The sequence below is a fragment of the Chaetodon trifascialis genome, chromosome 4 (assembly GCF_039877785.1).
Source record: "Chaetodon trifascialis isolate fChaTrf1 chromosome 4, fChaTrf1.hap1, whole genome shotgun sequence".
NCBI classification, from domain to species: Eukaryota; Metazoa; Chordata; class Actinopteri; order Chaetodontiformes; family Chaetodontidae; genus Chaetodon; species Chaetodon trifascialis.
Genome location: NC_092059.1, coordinates 11,771,836 through 11,789,264, shown reverse-complemented (window position 1 = coordinate 11,789,264; position 17,429 = coordinate 11,771,836). Strand labels below are relative to the sequence as shown.

Here is a 17,429-nt window from a genome sequence, read left to right as displayed (position 1 = left end):
AAAATTTTCAGCCATTGCTTTGTTTTTACTCCATGTTCTGTCTTTGTAAATTATATTGAATTGAGGCCTTGCCATACATTTCGGTATGACTCAGTATCGCCTGATAGAGAGCAATCAAAATGTATTTTTATTTCATTTTGATCATAACCGTTGATTGTATCAGATTTTTCCTGTTTATTGATGCATAATATTAAATCTCCATGAGTTTATTCCTGTGAGATTTTGTCGTTATTTCGGATGAGCATGATTCAGGCCCACATTCAGCACCCTCACCCAACGTGTGTGTGTGTCAGCTTCAAGTTCAACAACAGTGCTCCCATCAAACGACAAGACAGATATCATGACTGATATGTATCAGGGAAGCAAATCCTCTGAAAATCTGATCTGTTACATTAGATTGAGTATGATGTTGAGTACGGGTCCAGATGGGAATTTCATTTTTAGATTGTTGATTTTAGAGATTTTTTTTGACAGTTTAACAATGTGCAGTGTGATTTAAGTTTAGTCTCAGTTTATTTAATATACAGTGATTTTATTGTTTATTTTTTATTACTCTGTTTCATCAATGACACGAATGGCCAACGGCGGGGGAAGGGAGGGGGCGGTCACAGTCGTTTCCCATCAGCCTGTGCGACATATCTTATAAAAAGGCGCCGCACCCTCTGCCTGTCCTCACTCCTCGGAAATGCAGCTGGTAAGTGGACAGCTTTTAGTTAGCATGGCTGTTGAATTTAGCAGTATTTAGATAATAACTGCCGAGACAGGGGAGGCATCTAAACTGTATATTTATTCCACTGAACCTGTGCTGTTTTTCCAGATAAATATGTCTTTGGTGGAAATGACGTGAAGTGGTGCTAACTTAGCTGTAGGCCTCCGCCACGTGCCTCATTGCGCATCTTGAGATGCTAATTAGCCAGCGAGCTAATCTTTCACTTTTATCCAGTTGTTCAGGCGCTGCATCATTGTCCCATGAATATATGATGAAATAAATGTTGGTAGGGACATCTGAGTAAATGTGAAGAAACGCCAACATTTCTGACTGCATGGGACAACGTCTTAAACATAGTGTAACGTTACCTGCAAGCTAGCTGCTCAGATGTGCTGTTAGCTGCAGATCGCGCAGTAATTAGTTGATAAGATTTAATGCGTCCACAACCTGGTTAAATTTCAGAGAAGATGCAGTTTTTACACCATAATAACTAAAATGTTTTCGGTTTTTATATGCAGGCCAGTGGACAGGAGCTTTGCAAAATGGAGGTGGACATCAGATGGTACGAAATCTGAAGTGGCTCGTTTATGATTTCTGTATACAACTAATGATGTTTCATTATAAGAGTAGTGGACAGAAGCAATTTCTGAAACTGCAGTACTGAGGTTGGATTAATGCTTTAGATTACAATTTCACAAATCATGAAAGAAGAAAAGAATCATGAAGCCACGTAATTAAAGTGCTTTGTTTTCTTCAGGTTCAAAATGATGCCTGAAAGTCTTGAGCTTCATCAAGTACTCAGCTGGTGAGTAATGTGTTTTTAACTAATTGATTCTTCTTGCTTACGGAGTCAGTGATGTTGTTTTAAGAGTAGTGGACAGAAGTGATTTCTGAGCAATTTCACACTGAGACTTCTTGTCCAGCTTTGCTTTTTGCTCTTGACATGTCAGCACGGCACTAAAAGGTGATTCATTATGTCCACAGGTTGCAGGAAAGTCATCGGACATGAAGTTTACTGAGCTGAAGGAGGTGAGGCTCACACTTATTTGCATAGGCAGCTGAGATCGATGCTTCTCTTGGTGCCCTTTAATTTTTGAAATTAGCTTTTACCCTACACTAGAAAAATAGTGGGCTTACATCAAAGATTAGGGAATGGGTAAAAATGCCTTTCTAATAAAGGCACCAATGGCATGAGGGCTGATCAGAAAAGAGCAGACCAATTAGTTTCTTCAGTCTCAGTGAGGCACAAAGTCCAGATGTGCAGGCCCACACAGCAGTGCCCAGAGAAGCATCAGTCTGCCTTTATCTGCATGTTCTGCCTGTGCTGCAATGATGACTTCTATTTGCTACTCTCGACAAGATGGATGACGATACAGCTACCCACCTTTTTGAATTATCTGAGGCACAGAACTTTATGCTTATAAGCCAAAGCTTATTGTTTTGATTGCTCATTTCTTTATTGTGCATTCTGCAGGTGAACTCAGTGTTGGTTGAATTGAGCATTCAGCAACAACCAGAGCAGGTAATGGCCCACATTATTTTACTCAGTGTTTCATCGAACAAACTGTCAATGATGATCTTGTTTATAAAACATTGGGAATCTCTCTGAAAAAGAGTGAAAGAGGACTTTTAACTGATGCAGTACTGTTGAAGAAATGTGTGTTTTTAAGAGTTTGGCCTTTTATTAATCCTTCTTGTTTGACTTGCAGATGAGACGCTTGCATTCTAGGATCCGGTGATCACTTTCTTGGATCAGTTACAGGTGAGTTGAATTGTACATTTGACTAAAAGTTTTAGAAATGAAACTGGTCCGATGTAATGATGATCGCATAGTTCAGCAGATTAAATCGTGAAGAATATCACTTGTCTTTCGCTCCTAGCTGATGTGTCGGCCTCAGTGACCCGTGAGGCCTCTGGATTTCTGAAGTGATTTTAATTTTATTTCTTCATATTTTCAGAAAAGATGGCCAGTGCTGCAAAAGGTCAAGTGACGGTAAGTTGATAACCTGATGCACAATTATCTTAATGACCTTTTGATACAATGATGAGTGCATAGTTCAGCAGATTAAACCGTGAAGAATATCCATTGTCTTTCGCTCCTAGCTGATGTGTCAACTGTAACTGTCCTTTAGCTCCCAAGAGTTGTAAAACACACAATAACAGGTCTCTTCTCATTCAGGCACATGAAGCACATGCTTGCTGTCAGCCTTCACAAACCTTTTGGTGAGTATTGGCACAGATTGAGATGTCATCTTTTATCATTCAGATGTGATGAATCTGAATCAGGTCGCTGATCCTGTTGAGGAAATTAGTCATTTATTCTGATCTGTCTTTCTTGAAAAATAACAACCTTTTTTTTTTTTTAATGTTTATTCACATTAAATCTCTTTTGCAGAACTGAGATTGTGATGGCCTCAAGCTCGAGATGTTGTCCAAACACGGTGAGTATCTGACATTTTGACGCATGTCAGACCCAGATGACCAGTGGAGTTGGGGTGGAAATCTCAGCTTACTGCTGTAAGAAATTTAAGCTTTTCAGTGAAAATAAATCTCTACAACTGTCCCCTGAACTCTGCTTCGTCTGGGTCTGAAAGAGCTGCACATGTGCGTTAGTGGGATCGTAGTTGAATGTGATCCTCTTGATCCCTGTAGACTGGCCTGTGTGATGACCCAGTAAAGACTGACTATAAACATGGAGTCACGTATATTAGCTCTAGCTGACCTGGTCGGTGTGGAAGTGTCCATCCTGATGATCGGTGTTCATATTAAACTTACACTTCTGTGTCTTCAGGGTATGCTCGGTCACTCCGGAGTCTGGTTTGAGCAGAAGCGACGAGTTTGACTGAGGTGAGAATGCAAATACTCCACCAGATGCAAAATGGCTGCCGTGGTTCAGTGATGTCTTAACAAATGTCTGACCTGAACTTCAGTGTGGACAACATCTGTTACTGAGGAACTGAGTGAATTCAGCCTGACCCAAACAATCACTGACTTGTAATAAAGTTATTTTTCTTTCCTCAACTACAGGAAAGCGCTGGATGTGAGTCTTGGTAAGCATTTAACTTTTTTTTTGTTCTGTAAAAACTAAACATCTGCTTTTTAAGTGCCCCATGTTCAGTCTTCTATTGGTCAGTATTAAGAGTTCTGATAGAACTTGATCTGTGGGTGCCATAAACTTAAATTGGCCACATTACCTGTGATGAAAAGATTCTGCCAAATGATTACCCTTGATTATAACCCTTACCGTTCCATTATTTCTGAGGCTATGTGGTCAGTAAACATGTCATCTGTCCTGTCAGCGGGGTCACATTATAAATTTTAATGCTGAATATTTCCCTCAATGCAGCTTTGAGGACCCTTTGCCCCCCCCCAAGGAGCCTTGCACCAAATGCATTTTGCTCTGAAGTGAGTATGAGCCTGCTAATACAAATTATGTAGGCTAATATAAGTTCATGAAAAAGTAAATTATGTTTTTGATCTCCCTCAGGTGCTGTGCTGTTTGGACAGTGGACATCAAGAATATTAAGAACTTGTCACGTGTCTCAAGATTGTACCAATAAAAATTGTATCAAAGTAAATATTGTGCCTGATTGTTTGGATTGGGGGGGTGTGATGGTACAACTTGTGCACTAGAAACATTCATTATGTAAGCATAGGCAAATCAGATAACCTTAAACTAGGTGAACAAACTATCTGACAGTCATATTTGAGTAATGTGGAGTAGAAACTGATCAATGATTGAGTAAATAAACGGTGACGCTGGCGAGCATACGGTCCCAAATAACTGCCAAGGACATCACCGGAAATGACGCAGGTGTCCATATACTTCCGGGTTTCTCACCCTAGATGTGAAGATCCTAGTACTAGCGAGCGAGAGTTTGTTTCCAAATCCTGGGTACTTCTCATGGGCGGTGATAGTATCGAACGTCTTAACTGTCATGCGTAGTACAGTCTAATACATCCTGGAAGACCGGTAATAGCGGTTCCCTTAAAGACGGGCGGAGTCATGTATCCACAAACCGCCATAGAAAGAAAGCATTAACAAGCGCCCCTCCTTCGCTGCCATGGGGAGAGCTGTAAATATGCCTCAGTGAGCAGGCGGCCAGCAAACGGCCGGCCGTTAATAAATGGGAGAGAAACGTCGGGACGCGGTGTTCAGTCTCGTTTGGACCGCCTCGGAGCTGCTTTGTCACCGATGTTTGTGCGCTGGGTGCTGCCTGTGCTCTGGGCTCTGTCCGCAGAGGCCAACTTCTTCCAGTTCGACAGCATTTCTAATGTTTCCACTTACTATTTTAATTACATTTATTGCAATATATGGGAGGGGGACTGTCAGCCCAGCCAGGACGATGCTACACAGCAAGGTAAGAGACCCACCAAATGAAAGAATGGGGTTCGATATGATTTTAGGCTCCGGAAGCTGTTATGTAAGGCTTATTAAATGCACCACAGTTTGCAGCCTGTCCAGCATCTATGTGACTGTACCGATCGTGTCCGGTTGTCTCGCTCTTCATGTGTGCAGTTCCCTCCAGAGACCTCTGGGCAGGTTTTCCTCAGGACTACGTTAGCCTGCTGCATCAGTGGTACTGTAGTCTGGGCCAGTGCTGTGAGTCTGGAGACTGCAGGATAACCAATAACATCACAGGTATTAAAACACATTATTTCTTTTCTTACATGGACTTATGTTTTAATTCTGCTTCCTGTTGGCTTGTTGTATTGTAGCTCTGCTGTAAATGTAAATCTCATTTATGTTCATTCAAACAGGCGCAGTCTTAAAGTTTCTATAACAGTCAAATTGGTAATACAAGTTGCTTTAATAGTCTTACTTTTGACCCTGAAGTGGAATGCAGGGCAGCAGATGCACAGCTGTCAGCAACAATAAACATTTAAGTAAAATGTTCCTTTTGATGGCAATACATGCCATGTCCATACAGCTGTTTGCATCCATAGATTAGGTCTGATATTGATGTGCAGTTCAGGTTTCCTCTAAACACTGGCTAGCTTTATTTCTGTTTGAGATACTTTTGCACCCTGAGAAGAACAAAATGATAAGGGACACTCAGAAAACATCATTATTTTGGCATCCAGATGGTCATATTTTGATTCTGAATTTGGACCAGAGTAGAATTACTGCTTGGCTTCAATGAGATGACTTTAAGGTAAGTTGGTAAAAGCAGAGTAAAGGTATGCTCTTAAGGGACCTGATGAAATTGCACACTTCATAAGAGGTCAGCATTGTTTGCCGTTCATTAGCTGCATAATTAAATATGTATAGTCATAAATATTGAACATCTCTGCTTGACTGTAGTAACATGTTTATAATGAGGAGTGAGATACATGGAATAACACCTGAGCCTTTTAGAGTCTCTCAGCTATGATTTGAGGTGCTCTATCAACAGAGTAAAGACTGCTGCTTATCATGAGGCTGGCAAGAGTATGGAAAATGATGCCAGATATATAAGAAGGGTAACTTCACACACCTGTCCGACCTGAGACTTAAAAAGGCTTTGCATTTTTTTTTCTTGTCATTAAATGTCTTCGCTGGTGCATCAGCTATTTTGAAGAAACACATTCATTTATACGGTATTGAGGCAGCATGTAGCCATTTTTAAATATGCACTCTCTTCTCTCTGCAGGTCTGGCGAGGGACCTTCAAACGAAGCTCCACGGGCAGCACCTGGTTCAGTCTGTGGTTCTGAAAGCCATCCAGGGTTTTATCAACAACCCAGAGTCCAACAAGCCACTGACGCTCTCCTTCCACGGCTGGTCCGGCACCGGCAAGAACTTTGTGGCCCGGATCATCGCAGATAACCTGTATCGTGAAGGGGTGAAGAGCGAGTGTGTTCGACTGTTCATCGCCCCGTTCCACTTCCCACACGCCAGGCTGGTGGACACGTACAAAGTAAGACGTGCGGAGCGCTCTTGGCACAGAGGTTGATGTCGGGTGCCAGAGACATGCTGGCAGTGTTCTACGGAGCCCCCACTTGCTTAGTCAGGTGTTTAGTATGCGTGTTGCAACTAAGCGTATGAATGATAATGATCAGGTTTGGACAGACACTTCAAATCAAACATTTAAATACATCCATGGCTTTTTGGAACCTGGTGTTTGTCCAACCAGGTCACAGGTGCCGACGTGGTCCCCTCCAAACACATTTTTACACAATCTGCATTAGATTTCAAAATGTTGACACAGTATTGCATAAAGGACTCCAGATTTAACAGGGTATGGTACGCAGGATAACCTTTATCCTGATACTCACAAAATCTGCAGAATCTGTAAATGTGGACTCTGAATTCTGAACCTGTTACGTGTCTCGATGCATGAGATTTAATGGTTAAAGGGCAACAATAAAATTAATTCTCAAATGCTTTTTTAAATTACCCTTTTTCCGTCACAAGTGAAGTCCAATGGAGATTTGATATTTGATGTGACTGAAAAGTAAAAAAAAAAAATCAGTGTTGTAAATGGAAAAAATAGAAATGCATGTAGAGTAAAAAGCAATGAGAGCAAATATGCTAATTGTGGCTGTACAAGAAGTAGCAGAGTACAAATTTGTGCAGGTTTTAGTTTACAAATTTCATTCTTTTTTTTTTTTTTTTAGCATTTTAGCATCATTTGGTATGAATTATTATTTTTAAAGAGATTTGGCTCCTAATGCAGCCTTAACACACTATAATGATAAACTTAAAAAGAACATAGATCAGTCTAATGTGGATGTAACAAATCTAGTGATTTTCTTTGACTCTGTAGTTTGATCCTCTCCTTCCTCTCTGTATCCAGGGCCAGCTGAGAGAGGCGATCCGGGACATGGTGCTGCGCTGCCCTCAGACTCTGTTCATCTTCGACGAGGCAGAGAAGCTTCACCCAGGCCTCATCGACGCCATCAAACCCTACATGGATCACTATGACAACGTAGATGGCGTCAGCTACCGCAGAGCCATCTTCCTCTTCCTCAGGTTGGTTTATATATCAGGCACGTCCTGTCTGTTGAAGCTGAGTGAGAAACTCAGCGGCGCTCTGAATGTATCGCACCTGTGGCTCAGGTATTCCCAGCTATGATCAAGGATTTTGCTCTTTCTGTCTCCATTGGCCGTCTTTATGGATTTTTCATGTTTTCAATTACTAATGCCTGATTTCTGCTGACAGATTACCTGTTCAGTCAAATATAGAAGGGCATATTTCACTTCATCGTTATGGTACAGTCATAAGATGTAGAAGAGGCCTGGGGTCATTAAAACATAGTGGTAACAAAGACAAAGTCTCATGTCAACTCATCCTGTTGAATTTTTGATAAATTATGTTTTAAATGAAAGTCTCACTTTTTAACCAAAGTTAGACTGGCATTTGGTTTTTGAGAGAAAAAAAAATTTTTCACAACATCAACATTGAAGTATCGATTTAATGTATTAAAAGACACCAAAGCAAAAAAAAGTTTCATTATTGCCCAAGAACCATCTGTATTTAGCAAAATACACAACAGATTCTCCCTCCACTGCTTTGGACTGACAACCCTTGCTGCATTTGTGCAGCCAATCAAACAGAAGCAATCAGATCCTCCGCAAACGTCAACAAATGCCGAGATTTTATAACGTGCTTTTCGATGTGCCTGTTGTCTCTGCAGTAACATCGGTGGAGCAACGATCAATGACGTAGCGCTGGACTTCTGGCACTCTGGTCAAAATCGAGAGGACATCGGTATGGAAGACCTGGAGCATCGGCTGCGAGCTGAAACTATGGAGTCTCAAGGTGCGCTGCAGTATGGGCTCTCATATTAAAGGTCATGTGTAAGATTTAGTGACACCTAGTGGTGAAGTTGCTGATTGCAACAAGCTGAATACCTCACCTCACCCCTCCCTTTATCAGAGAATCAATGGTGGCCACCAAACTTGTGAAAAACACAAGTCTCTAGAGCCAGTGCTTGGTTTGTCCTTTCTGGGCTACTGTAGAAACCTGGAGCAACATGATTATTCTGAGGTAACAAAAACACAACGATTCTCATTTTCAGGTGACCCATTTCAGCCAAAGGGTGCTAAGGGTGAATCCCATTTCTCTTTTCTACCCCTACCCCTTAGCCCTCCCCCTTGTCCCTTGCCCCTTGAAACGGAGTGCCAAGGGGTAGGGCTGAAAGTCAACCCCTCCGAATTGGGACACCCCTTCGACAATCGCGTACGTCATCAGTAGTCGCCGCTGCCTCTTACGTAGGCAGATGCGACAAGCTAATGGTACCGTCACATTCGATTTGTGTATGACATTCCTGCATGTTGTATCCCATAACGCTATCAATGTAACTGAATACCAGCAGCGAGGTTGCCGAAGTTATTATTGATAACGTTATCACTGTAGATTATCATCAGGGCTGCCCACAGAGCACCGCTAGTGGCATTCAGCCTGGCAACGGTAACCACGTAACTGAAGCCTCGACTACTATCGATTTTTTTCGGGGGGGTTTTTTACGAGGAAAATGACCACTACACATTGGAACAACGTTAAAATAGACAATAAAGTGGTTTTCGTACATTTTAAAACTTTATTCATGGAGAAAATACCGGTCTTGCAAGGCATTCTGAGAAATCTGTCGTACCCCTATGGAGGGGTACATAGCCCTACCACTTCCCCCTACCCCTCCGTCATAATGGGAATGGGGACATTCCTACCCCTCCACGTGAACGCGCAAAACGGAGGGGTAGGGCCAAGGGGGAGGGCCAAGGGGTGAAATGGGATTCAGCCTAAATCAGTGATCATCAACTGGCGGCTTACCATCCAGCCCACAAAATATTAATGAATTCAGAACATGTGGGCATCTGACATGACTCACCAGTTGAAGAGGTCCAGTCCGCCCTGAGCCAAAAAAGTCTGTAATTCATAGTTCATCCATTCTGCGGAATCAGATTATTCTCCAGCTCCATCAAAATGAAAGTCTGGCCTTCACAGCATCTGCTTTGAAAAATCCCAGCCCTTGCAGTTGAGGACCCCTGCCCTAAATCATACACATTAGTCCTCTAAAGCAGTTCTTTTCTATCGTAAATAAAACTAAAATTAATGGAATTTGTGAATTTCTAAGCATTGTTTTCATATGTCCCTCTTCCAAAGGTGGTTTTGCTCAGAGTGAGCTGATGTCCGGCCACTTGATCGACTTCTTTGTGCCATTCCTCCCTCTGGAGTACCGCCATGTCAAGCTCTGTGCACGGGACGCCTATGTAGCACGAGGCCTGGAGACAGACGAAGCTACGTTGGACGAGGTGGCCAAGGCGATGCTGTACGTCCCCAAAGAGGAGAGACTGTTCTCAGCCCAGGGATGCAAGTCCATACCCCAGCGGATCAACTTCTTTCTCCCCTAGAAGGCGAGACCGACAGAAGAGAGACCTGGAGGGAGGAGGTGTGAGATTGCTTCCCCAGCCCATCTGCGTATAGAGCCACAGAGGAGATGCGTCTTCTCTGCTCTGCGCACTCCCTGCGCACACACACACACACACACACACACACACACACACACACACACACACACACACACACACACACACAGACACACACACACACACACACACACACACACACACACACACACACACACACAGATCCAACACGTGTCTGTCCAGGTCCCTCAGAGAAGGCCAGGCAGCAGGGGAGATCCAGCATTAGAGGGGAAAGCAGCACGACCCACCCTGCAGATATGAACGGTGCCAGACGGCCGTCGTGTGCGGCAGGGCTGCTCTTCCTCACCTGTCTGGTTTGAATCCTCACAGTGTCAAGACAAAGGACTGAAGAACGCGGTATGAGGTCATGGAGGAATACATTTCTGTCACACTTATTTATGTCTGTTCACCTTGGCCAAAATCTGAGTTTTAGCATGTTTTTTTATGTTTAGATAAGGTCATACTTCATGTATTAGTATTTGCATGTCAGACATTGTGCTTCTGTTAGCACTGATTATTTATTTGTGCCATATTTGAGCATTTTACTGTACCATATTATTTTTTGTGGAGTTGTTTGAGTGCACAATTGGCGGTACTGTAAGCCATGAGTAAATATTACATATGGGACTATGTTGTGAGTGTGAACAGTACGGAGTGTGTAACGGCTAACGTACATGCTGCTGTGATGCAAATGTCACTTGAAATTGTCACTGGAAAATGTGTCAAAAGCAATGAACATTGGCTTTTTTGTGTAGATGTGTTTAATTATAGTGCTTTTAATATTTTTTTTATTGTCAGTAATTTGATTGATTCACTGGAACCTGATAAATGTCTGTGTGCCATCGTCATTACATAATACTCTGCTGTTGATTTGGGGCATAATTAACAAATAGAATTCTGTTCATTTCTTTATCTCCATCGCTTGTGCGTTCCCTTTCACGCACTCTCACCCTGGTTTGAGTCAGTCTGCTTTAGTGATTGTGTTCTCTCAAGCTCAGGGTCACATCACAAGAAGAACATGAGAAGAAATGGCTTTAAGAAAATAAACATCCACTGTAAACAAACAACAGTTGTTTTTATTTAATGCAAGAGTTTGAGTGCATTCATCTGTAAAAAAACAGAAAAAAGCAGTCTCGGCTTTGTATGAACTGCTTTGCATAGTGCAGACCATCTTTCTGTTTCTTTAAATAGTGAAGCACATCATGCCAGGGGTGATGAAAACACAATTCAAGAGCTGGAAGGATTAGTGATTATCCATCAATGCAACAATAATTGGCTACAATTTTGAGAACCAATTACTTCTCTGAGATATGGTTTAAGCCAAAGTACCAAACCATTGGTTTCAACTTCTCAGATGTAAATTCTTGCTCTTTTGGCTCCTCTTCTGTGAATATAAATGGAATACATTTTGATTTTGATGGTTAGATGAAGAAATTGTTGGCAGCAGTTAAAGGTTTGAAATAAACACTATTAGGATATTCATAGATTCTGGTTTTTTCATTTAGAAAGAAGAAGGTGTCGTTTTAAGATCCCGTAAGTGTTTTTATTGAGTTGTTCGTATTAAAAGAAGACATTGTGATCCAAAACAGTATTTTTCTACGTAAAAACGTGGTCGAAGATTCTTTAAATTAAAAAGAAAATAAATGTTTTTACTTTATCGAATTACTTCTTTTCGTTGGATACATAAAAAAAACTGATATTACTGATGTTACACTGATTTATTTTGATGTCCTCCTCGTACATATGATTCACCGACGGCGCATCAGCCTTCCTTTGGGCGTGTACCAAGCGAACGCGTGGTCTGCTCCCATTGGATACAGCTATTTCTCGTCCACAATTCCTCTCCTTCGATTGGTTAAAAGGTATAACTCTTCCTTATTGAGCATCGGGAGCCGACGACCAATCAGCTTCAGACATCTGTTCCGAGCCGAGAGGAGAGCAGGGACAGCGTCTCGGCGTTTTTCCACTCAGACCCTACTGTACGAGAGACCGGACGGGCAAACAACGCCTCCTGCTCCGCGTAGATAGATTTAACAGACTTATTTGTACTTATACTTTGTTTGTTTTTTTATCTGGCAGCGTGCTTCAGCTCGTCACAATGACAGCCCTGTCGCTGCTTTTGATGGCCGTGTCGGCTGCATCGGTACTGGCCGAGTCCTCTGTGTATTTCCGAGAGCAATTTGAAGACGGGGGTGAGATCCTTTTACACAGAATTACACCTTCATTATTCATCTATTGCTGCTGTGATTTGTTAAAACTGTGCATATATATCAGATATTACAGTACTGAATCAGTGCATTGTTGGCTAAACCGTCGCTAACCCTCCTGTTGGGTGGTTGGAATGATCTTTTTTAAGATATATATATTTATATTTTGACATGACAGTATTTAACCTCCATTTCTGTGCTGCATTATCTGCTTCCTGCTCAATTTGAGGTACATTTAGTGTACATGGGCACCATTCATCTTTTGACCCCCCCTCTCCTCGCGTCCTCGACACCCCCCTCCTCCCCTCTCTCCAGCTATCATCAAACCCTGTCTGTCTCCTCGTCCCTCCCCCCCACTGCGCATCTCTCTCCTGGTCATTCACTGTTACCCATCTTTTCCTTCCATCACGAGCCTCATAGCAAACACCGTGCACTGCAGACACACACAACATGCCCCTGCAGCGTAATACACGTCCCCAGTGCACCTGCACTGATGCATCATCAATGGTGGATTAGCAGCTCGTGAGTGACTGCTGTGCAGCTGAACCTGTACTTGTTTGTGCAGATGCCTGGAAGAGTCGCTGGGTGGAATCCAAGCACAAGTCTGACTACGGCAGGTTTGTCCTGACTGCGGGGAAGTTCTATGGAGATGCAGAGAAAGACAAAGGTGAGCGGAAAGGTTGAATTGTGTCCACCCACGCTGTGGTTAACTTCCACATTGTTAGGTGTTAACTAAGCTTTTTTTTTTTAAGAACATGGGTATGCAGGTTAAGTGAGAGTTAAGTCAAAATCTACCCATGCAACTCTCTCTGTCCTGACCTGGAGAGTAGAGCAGGCAGTGAGCGACACTTTTTGAAGTTGCATAAGGGTTCACATGACACTGCTGACTGAGTCTGTGGCCTCGTTTGCCATTATTGTTTGAGATATTCCACTCAAATGGGATTTCTCTGAATGTCGGGCTTCTTGCTGTGACTCTGAAAATGTGCCCACATCTCAGTGAAATCACTCACTGTGGCTGTTGCCAGAGCGTCTCAGAGTTGTTTCATCATTTACTGTCTGTGGAGTGGCTCTAGTATTTGCCTCAGAAGAGACATCACACGTTTAAACTAACCTGTACGGAAGAAACATGGGTGATTTGCACTTAACGCAGTATCTTCCCACAGGTCTTCAGACGAGCCAGGACGCCCGCTTCTATGCCATGTCGTCCCGTTTTGATGACTTCAGCAACCAGGGCGAGCCTCTCATCATCCAGTTTACTGTGAAGCACGAGCAGAGCATTGACTGTGGCGGGGGCTACATTAAACTGTTCCCCTCTGGCCTCAGCCAGGAGGGCATGCACGGAGACTCTGTCTACAACATCATGTTTGGTGAGTGCTGGGTAGTCTCTAGGCTCTGTCTCTTATGTGTGTTCTCCAGTGATGACAATACAAGTCAGCTGTAAGACTACAGTCCATCGGTTGATTTGCATCCAAATGTGTTGCAAATTTGAACGAAAATGAAAATGTGTACAAGAAAATGCAAATGAATGCTTGCTTCCTCCCACAGCTGTTACGACGGGTTTTTTTTTTTTTTTTTTTTTTTTATAACTTTTTTTTGTTTGCTTCTTCAGGTCCTGATATTTGTGGCCCTGGCACAAAGAAGGTTCATGTCATCTTTAACTACAAAGGCAAGAACCATCTGATTAACAAGGACATCAGATGCAAGGTGAGACGTCACTGAATGGTTCTTGTTTTCATATTAACTCAAATAATGGCAGAGGTTTTTTCATTCCCATTGCATCAAGAAATTAGTCCTAAAGTTTGTTGCAGTTCTTCAGCATTTCAGGACGACACCACTATTGTCCTTCTGAGCATAAAACCAAAGCAGCAAGGAGCTGAAAGTGTTTTGCATTATAAACCCATTACATGTAAATCAGTCATGAATAAAACACAAGCTGAGCAGCTGCCAACGTTTCCTTTAAACCTTGCAGGATGATGAGTACACCCACTTGTACACGCTGATTGTCAACCCCGACAACACTTATGAGGTCAAGATCGACAATAAGAAGGTCGAGTCTGGCAATCTGGAGGATGACTGGGACTTCCTGCCCCCCAAAAAAATTAAGGACCCCGAAGCCAAAAAGCCAGAGGACTGGGATGACAGGGAGAAGATTCCCGACCCTGATGATAAGAAACCAGAGGTCAGTCTGCTGGAGCCATCCCAGAAATCTGTTTGTATTCTTCATAATGCTTTTGGGCCCTTTTTTTCCTAATTCTAAGCATTAATTTGTTGCTGTATCTCATTGGTAGGACTGGGACAAGCCTGAGAACATCCCAGATCCTGATGCTAAGAAGCCTGAAGACTGGGATGACGAGATGGACGGAGAGTGGGAGCCACCGATGGTCGCTAACCCCGATTACAAGGTAAACAGCAAATAATTACACTTAATGTCAAACGTTCAGTCAGTTGGTTAGTGTCTGAAATGAACAGGTTTATTTCAGTGTTGTTTGGCTTGTTTTAACGCTAAAAGTTGTGCTAAAAATATTGACCCTGTCATCATAAAATACAAAGAGGGAGCACGCTTGTTGCTCTTCATGTCCCTTTTTTCTGAAGCATGTTACGACACATTTCCTCTGCCATTAAGCACACTGTCTGGCTTTCTGTGTCTGTTTGCTGTCAACAGGGTGAGTGGAAGCCCAGAGAGATCAACAATCCTGCCTACAAAGGCAAGTGGATCCACCCTGAGATTGACAACCCGGAGTACACGGCCGATTCTGAGATCTATAAATACGACAGCATCGGCGTGATTGGACTCGACTTGTGGCAGGTAAGAAGACGCTGCAGCTGACTGTCTTAATGACTGATTAGTACAGGCTGACAAACTAGTATTTGACTTGCAAACAGGGATTTAATTAAAGTGAATCACTTTCTTTTTTGATGCAGGTCAAGTCTGGCACTATCTTCGATAACTTCCTGATCACCAATGACCCAAACCTGGCAGAGGAAGTAGGCAACGACACATGGGGGAAAACTAAGGTCAGCCCAAAACTCCTCTCTTTCCAAACCTCGTGTTGGCATGTGTGTGTTTTATTTATGACTGATTACATTTTCTCCATGTGCCTCCTTTCCAGGACACAGAGAAGAAGATGAAGGAAAGCCAGGAGGAGGAGGAGAGAAAGAAGCGCGAGGAGGAGGACAGCAAGAGGAGAGAAGAGGCAAAGGAGGACGAAGACGAGGAGGACGAGAAGGAGGAGGAGGAAGAGGAGGAGGAATATGAAGAGGAGGAGGAGGGGGAAGAGCAGGAGGAGGACGAAGAGGACGATGAAGGCACAGACTCTAAACTCAAGGATGAGTTATAAACTCCATGCAGGAGCTGCTCAGAAAATAACCAGACTGTGTCAATGAGCCAGTGGAGCGAGGCTGCAGAGTGAGATGATAGACCCCCGTGATTGACACCCTGGGGAGGGGGTTAGGGTGGGATGTGGTTTTTTTTCAATTCTTTGTTTACAAAGCAAGGGAGTAGGTGAAAAAGGGCAGTTATTGTTCTGTTTCCTGTTTCCGTGTGCTACTACTACTATTATTATTATGATTATAATTGTTATGATTATTATATGATACGATTATTAAACGAGGAATATTGATCGAAAAAATGAAGGTGTCAAAACGAATGTCAAGGCGGGAAATCATCAAACTAAACTGTTTTGCAGTTTATACCCGACAGAAATGTGTAAATTGTTATTTGTGTTCTGCAAAGATTTGGGCTTTTATGAAGTATGATGTTGTGGTGGTGAAAAAAAAAGAAGCTATATTTGGTTTGTGGATGATACCATGCAGATGTTTGGTTTACCTCATGTGTTTGTTTGATTAATCTGTGTAACTTGTTTCTTTTTTTTTATTCTTTTATGTCCCTCTGTATCAAGACCCCCCTCCCAACATTGACCTTTTTTAAAAGGCTATGTCAATCTCAAAGGATTTGACAGGGTTAGAGTTCATTATAGATGTCATTATGCAGGTTGTCTGCTCTTATTTAAACTTCTGATTCAGACAAGGGTTGACGACATGGGGACTAGAGAGCCTCAGGACCAACGTGATATGTTTGACAACCTGATCAAAGAAAAACCTGTCGTCCATAGGATGGTCATATGGGGTGCTTTAACATGTGATCCCTTGCATAGTTTTGTACTGTATAGTTAACACTTTTTCACTTCAGCGCACATAACTGTAGTCTCACGTGTCTCAATAAACTGTGCTCCAACTCAGATGTGCATTCAGAGCACACCAGTAGCAGGAAAGCTTCCGTTCATTTGGTACGCGTTCACTTTAGGTTTACCCGTAGTCTGTGTCTCTTCATGTCTCATGCTAATATCTCAACGCTGCTGTAACCCAACACACCGTCTCCAACAGTCTGAAAGATGATCCTTTTGTAAAAGACGCATTTTGTACTAATGGTAGTTACTGAAGTGGGAAGATTTTCATGTTGCTGTGTGAGAAAAACAAAACAAAAACAAAGACAGTTGCTCTGTCCAATAAAAACAACCAGAAGGAAATGAGCAGAGGTCATCCTTGATTTTTTTTTTTTCTATTTTTTACTTTTTTGTCAGTTGCTTTAGCAGCGTTATTTGTTTTTGTGTTCATTTGATTGATGTGTGTTACTTATCGCAGTGGTGGAAAGTAACTAAGTTCATTTACAAACATGTATTTAAATACATGTATATTCCACTGAGTTCATCTGAGCTAAAGGTGCTAGTTTACAGATTCATATTTCACATACAAAACAGTATGGTTTGACAAAACTGGAACCCAACAGCCTGTGAAGTGGTTAAAATGAACTCCACCTACTGTAATGGCAGTAATAGCAATATCATAGTAAACAGTGTGAAAAAGGCCTTTGAGCTTTCTTATGTACTTTTACTCAAGTAAGATATTGAATGCAGGACTTTTACTTGTAATGGAGTATTTTTTACATATTTTTACATTCAGGGCCAGTGGTTTCATGTCAGCAGTTAAACTGCAACATTAAATATGACAGATATTTATTACTCAATACTTATGTAATATAAAGAAATTGGTGGGGGTACACTGGGGGGACTTGGACTCATCAGTGTTTCTTAAGTCCTTCTTCA

The 17,429-nt window shown here is 42.3% G+C and overlaps 2 protein-coding genes, 1 long non-coding RNA gene and 8 other non-coding genes across 11 annotated transcripts; all 11 read left to right on the top strand.

The window, feature by feature from the left end:
- The first annotated feature begins 670 nt into the window (after positions 1-670).
- Positions 671-4,284, top strand: LOC139330414 (uncharacterized). The gene is made up of 13 exons (XR_011602133.1): positions 671-694; positions 1,228-1,271; positions 1,467-1,514; positions 1,694-1,738; positions 2,184-2,231; positions 2,419-2,471; positions 2,668-2,702; positions 2,889-2,932; positions 3,105-3,150; positions 3,501-3,556; positions 3,737-3,759; positions 4,056-4,114; positions 4,197-4,284. It is a non-coding gene; the product is annotated as an uncharacterized lncRNA (long non-coding RNA).
- On the top strand, positions 967-1,048 carry LOC139330788 (small nucleolar RNA SNORD74). The gene has a single exon (XR_011602153.1). It is a non-coding gene; the product is annotated as a small nucleolar RNA SNORD74 (small nucleolar RNA).
- LOC139330796 (small nucleolar RNA SNORD75) lies at positions 1,312-1,377 on the top strand. The gene has a single exon (XR_011602161.1). It is a non-coding gene; the product is annotated as a small nucleolar RNA SNORD75 (small nucleolar RNA).
- Positions 1,558-1,622, top strand: LOC139330795 (small nucleolar RNA SNORD75). Its single transcript, XR_011602160.1, has one exon. It is a non-coding gene; the product is annotated as a small nucleolar RNA SNORD75 (small nucleolar RNA).
- Positions 2,272-2,353, top strand: LOC139330799 (small nucleolar RNA SNORD79). Its single transcript, XR_011602163.1, has one exon. It is a non-coding gene; the product is annotated as a small nucleolar RNA SNORD79 (small nucleolar RNA).
- On the top strand, positions 2,520-2,601 carry LOC139330790 (small nucleolar RNA snR60/Z15/Z230/Z193/J17). The gene has a single exon (XR_011602155.1). It is a non-coding gene; the product is annotated as a small nucleolar RNA snR60/Z15/Z230/Z193/J17 (small nucleolar RNA).
- On the top strand, positions 2,743-2,824 carry LOC139330789 (small nucleolar RNA snR60/Z15/Z230/Z193/J17). The gene has a single exon (XR_011602154.1). It is a non-coding gene; the product is annotated as a small nucleolar RNA snR60/Z15/Z230/Z193/J17 (small nucleolar RNA).
- On the top strand, positions 3,600-3,665 carry LOC139330794 (small nucleolar RNA SNORD78). Its single transcript, XR_011602159.1, has one exon. It is a non-coding gene; the product is annotated as a small nucleolar RNA SNORD78 (small nucleolar RNA).
- LOC139330787 (small nucleolar RNA SNORD47) lies at positions 3,901-3,974 on the top strand. Its single transcript, XR_011602152.1, has one exon. It is a non-coding gene; the product is annotated as a small nucleolar RNA SNORD47 (small nucleolar RNA).
- A 415-nt stretch (positions 4,285-4,699) lies between the features above and the next one.
- tor3a (torsin family 3, member A) lies at positions 4,700-10,156 on the top strand. Its single transcript, XM_070961835.1, has 6 exons — positions 4,700-5,070; positions 5,229-5,351; positions 6,343-6,608; positions 7,488-7,663; positions 8,329-8,453; positions 9,798-10,156. Exons 1-6 carry the CDS (start codon positions 4,905-4,907, stop codon positions 10,043-10,045), a joined length of 1,104 nt encoding a protein of 367 aa, XP_070817936.1. The 5' UTR covers positions 4,700-4,904; the 3' UTR covers positions 10,046-10,156.
- A 1,888-nt stretch (positions 10,157-12,044) lies between these two features.
- calr (calreticulin) lies at positions 12,045-16,856 on the top strand. Its single transcript, XM_070960120.1, has 9 exons — positions 12,045-12,312; positions 12,893-12,994; positions 13,491-13,694; positions 13,937-14,031; positions 14,297-14,506; positions 14,616-14,729; positions 14,990-15,133; positions 15,250-15,342; positions 15,438-16,856. The coding sequence occupies exons 1-9, from the start codon at positions 12,219-12,221 to the stop codon at positions 15,663-15,665; spliced, it is 1,284 nt and encodes a 427-aa protein (XP_070816221.1). The 5' UTR covers positions 12,045-12,218; the 3' UTR covers positions 15,666-16,856.
- The last annotated feature ends 573 nt before the right edge of the window (positions 16,857-17,429 follow it).

Excerpts from the sequence above, each read along its gene's own strand:
- calr (XM_070960120.1), top strand. The coding sequence starts at position 12,219 with ATGACAGCCCTGTCGCTGCTTTTGATGGCCGTGTCGGCTGCATCGGTA. Across the intron at positions 14,032-14,296 it reads ACAAGGACATCAGATGCAAG|GATGATGAGTACACCCACTT; the intron begins GTGAGACGTCAC and ends TAAACCTTGCAG. Across the intron at positions 15,343-15,437 it reads ACACATGGGGGAAAACTAAG|GACACAGAGAAGAAGATGAA; the intron begins GTCAGCCCAAAA and ends CCTCCTTTCCAG.
- tor3a (XM_070961835.1), top strand. The coding sequence starts at position 4,905 with ATGTTTGTGCGCTGGGTGCTGCCTGTGCTCTGGGCTCTGTCCGCAGAG. Across the intron at positions 6,609-7,487 it reads GGCTGGTGGACACGTACAAA|GGCCAGCTGAGAGAGGCGAT; the intron begins GTAAGACGTGCG and ends CTCTGTATCCAG. Across the intron at positions 7,664-8,328 it reads GCCATCTTCCTCTTCCTCAG|TAACATCGGTGGAGCAACGA; the intron begins GTTGGTTTATAT and ends TTGTCTCTGCAG.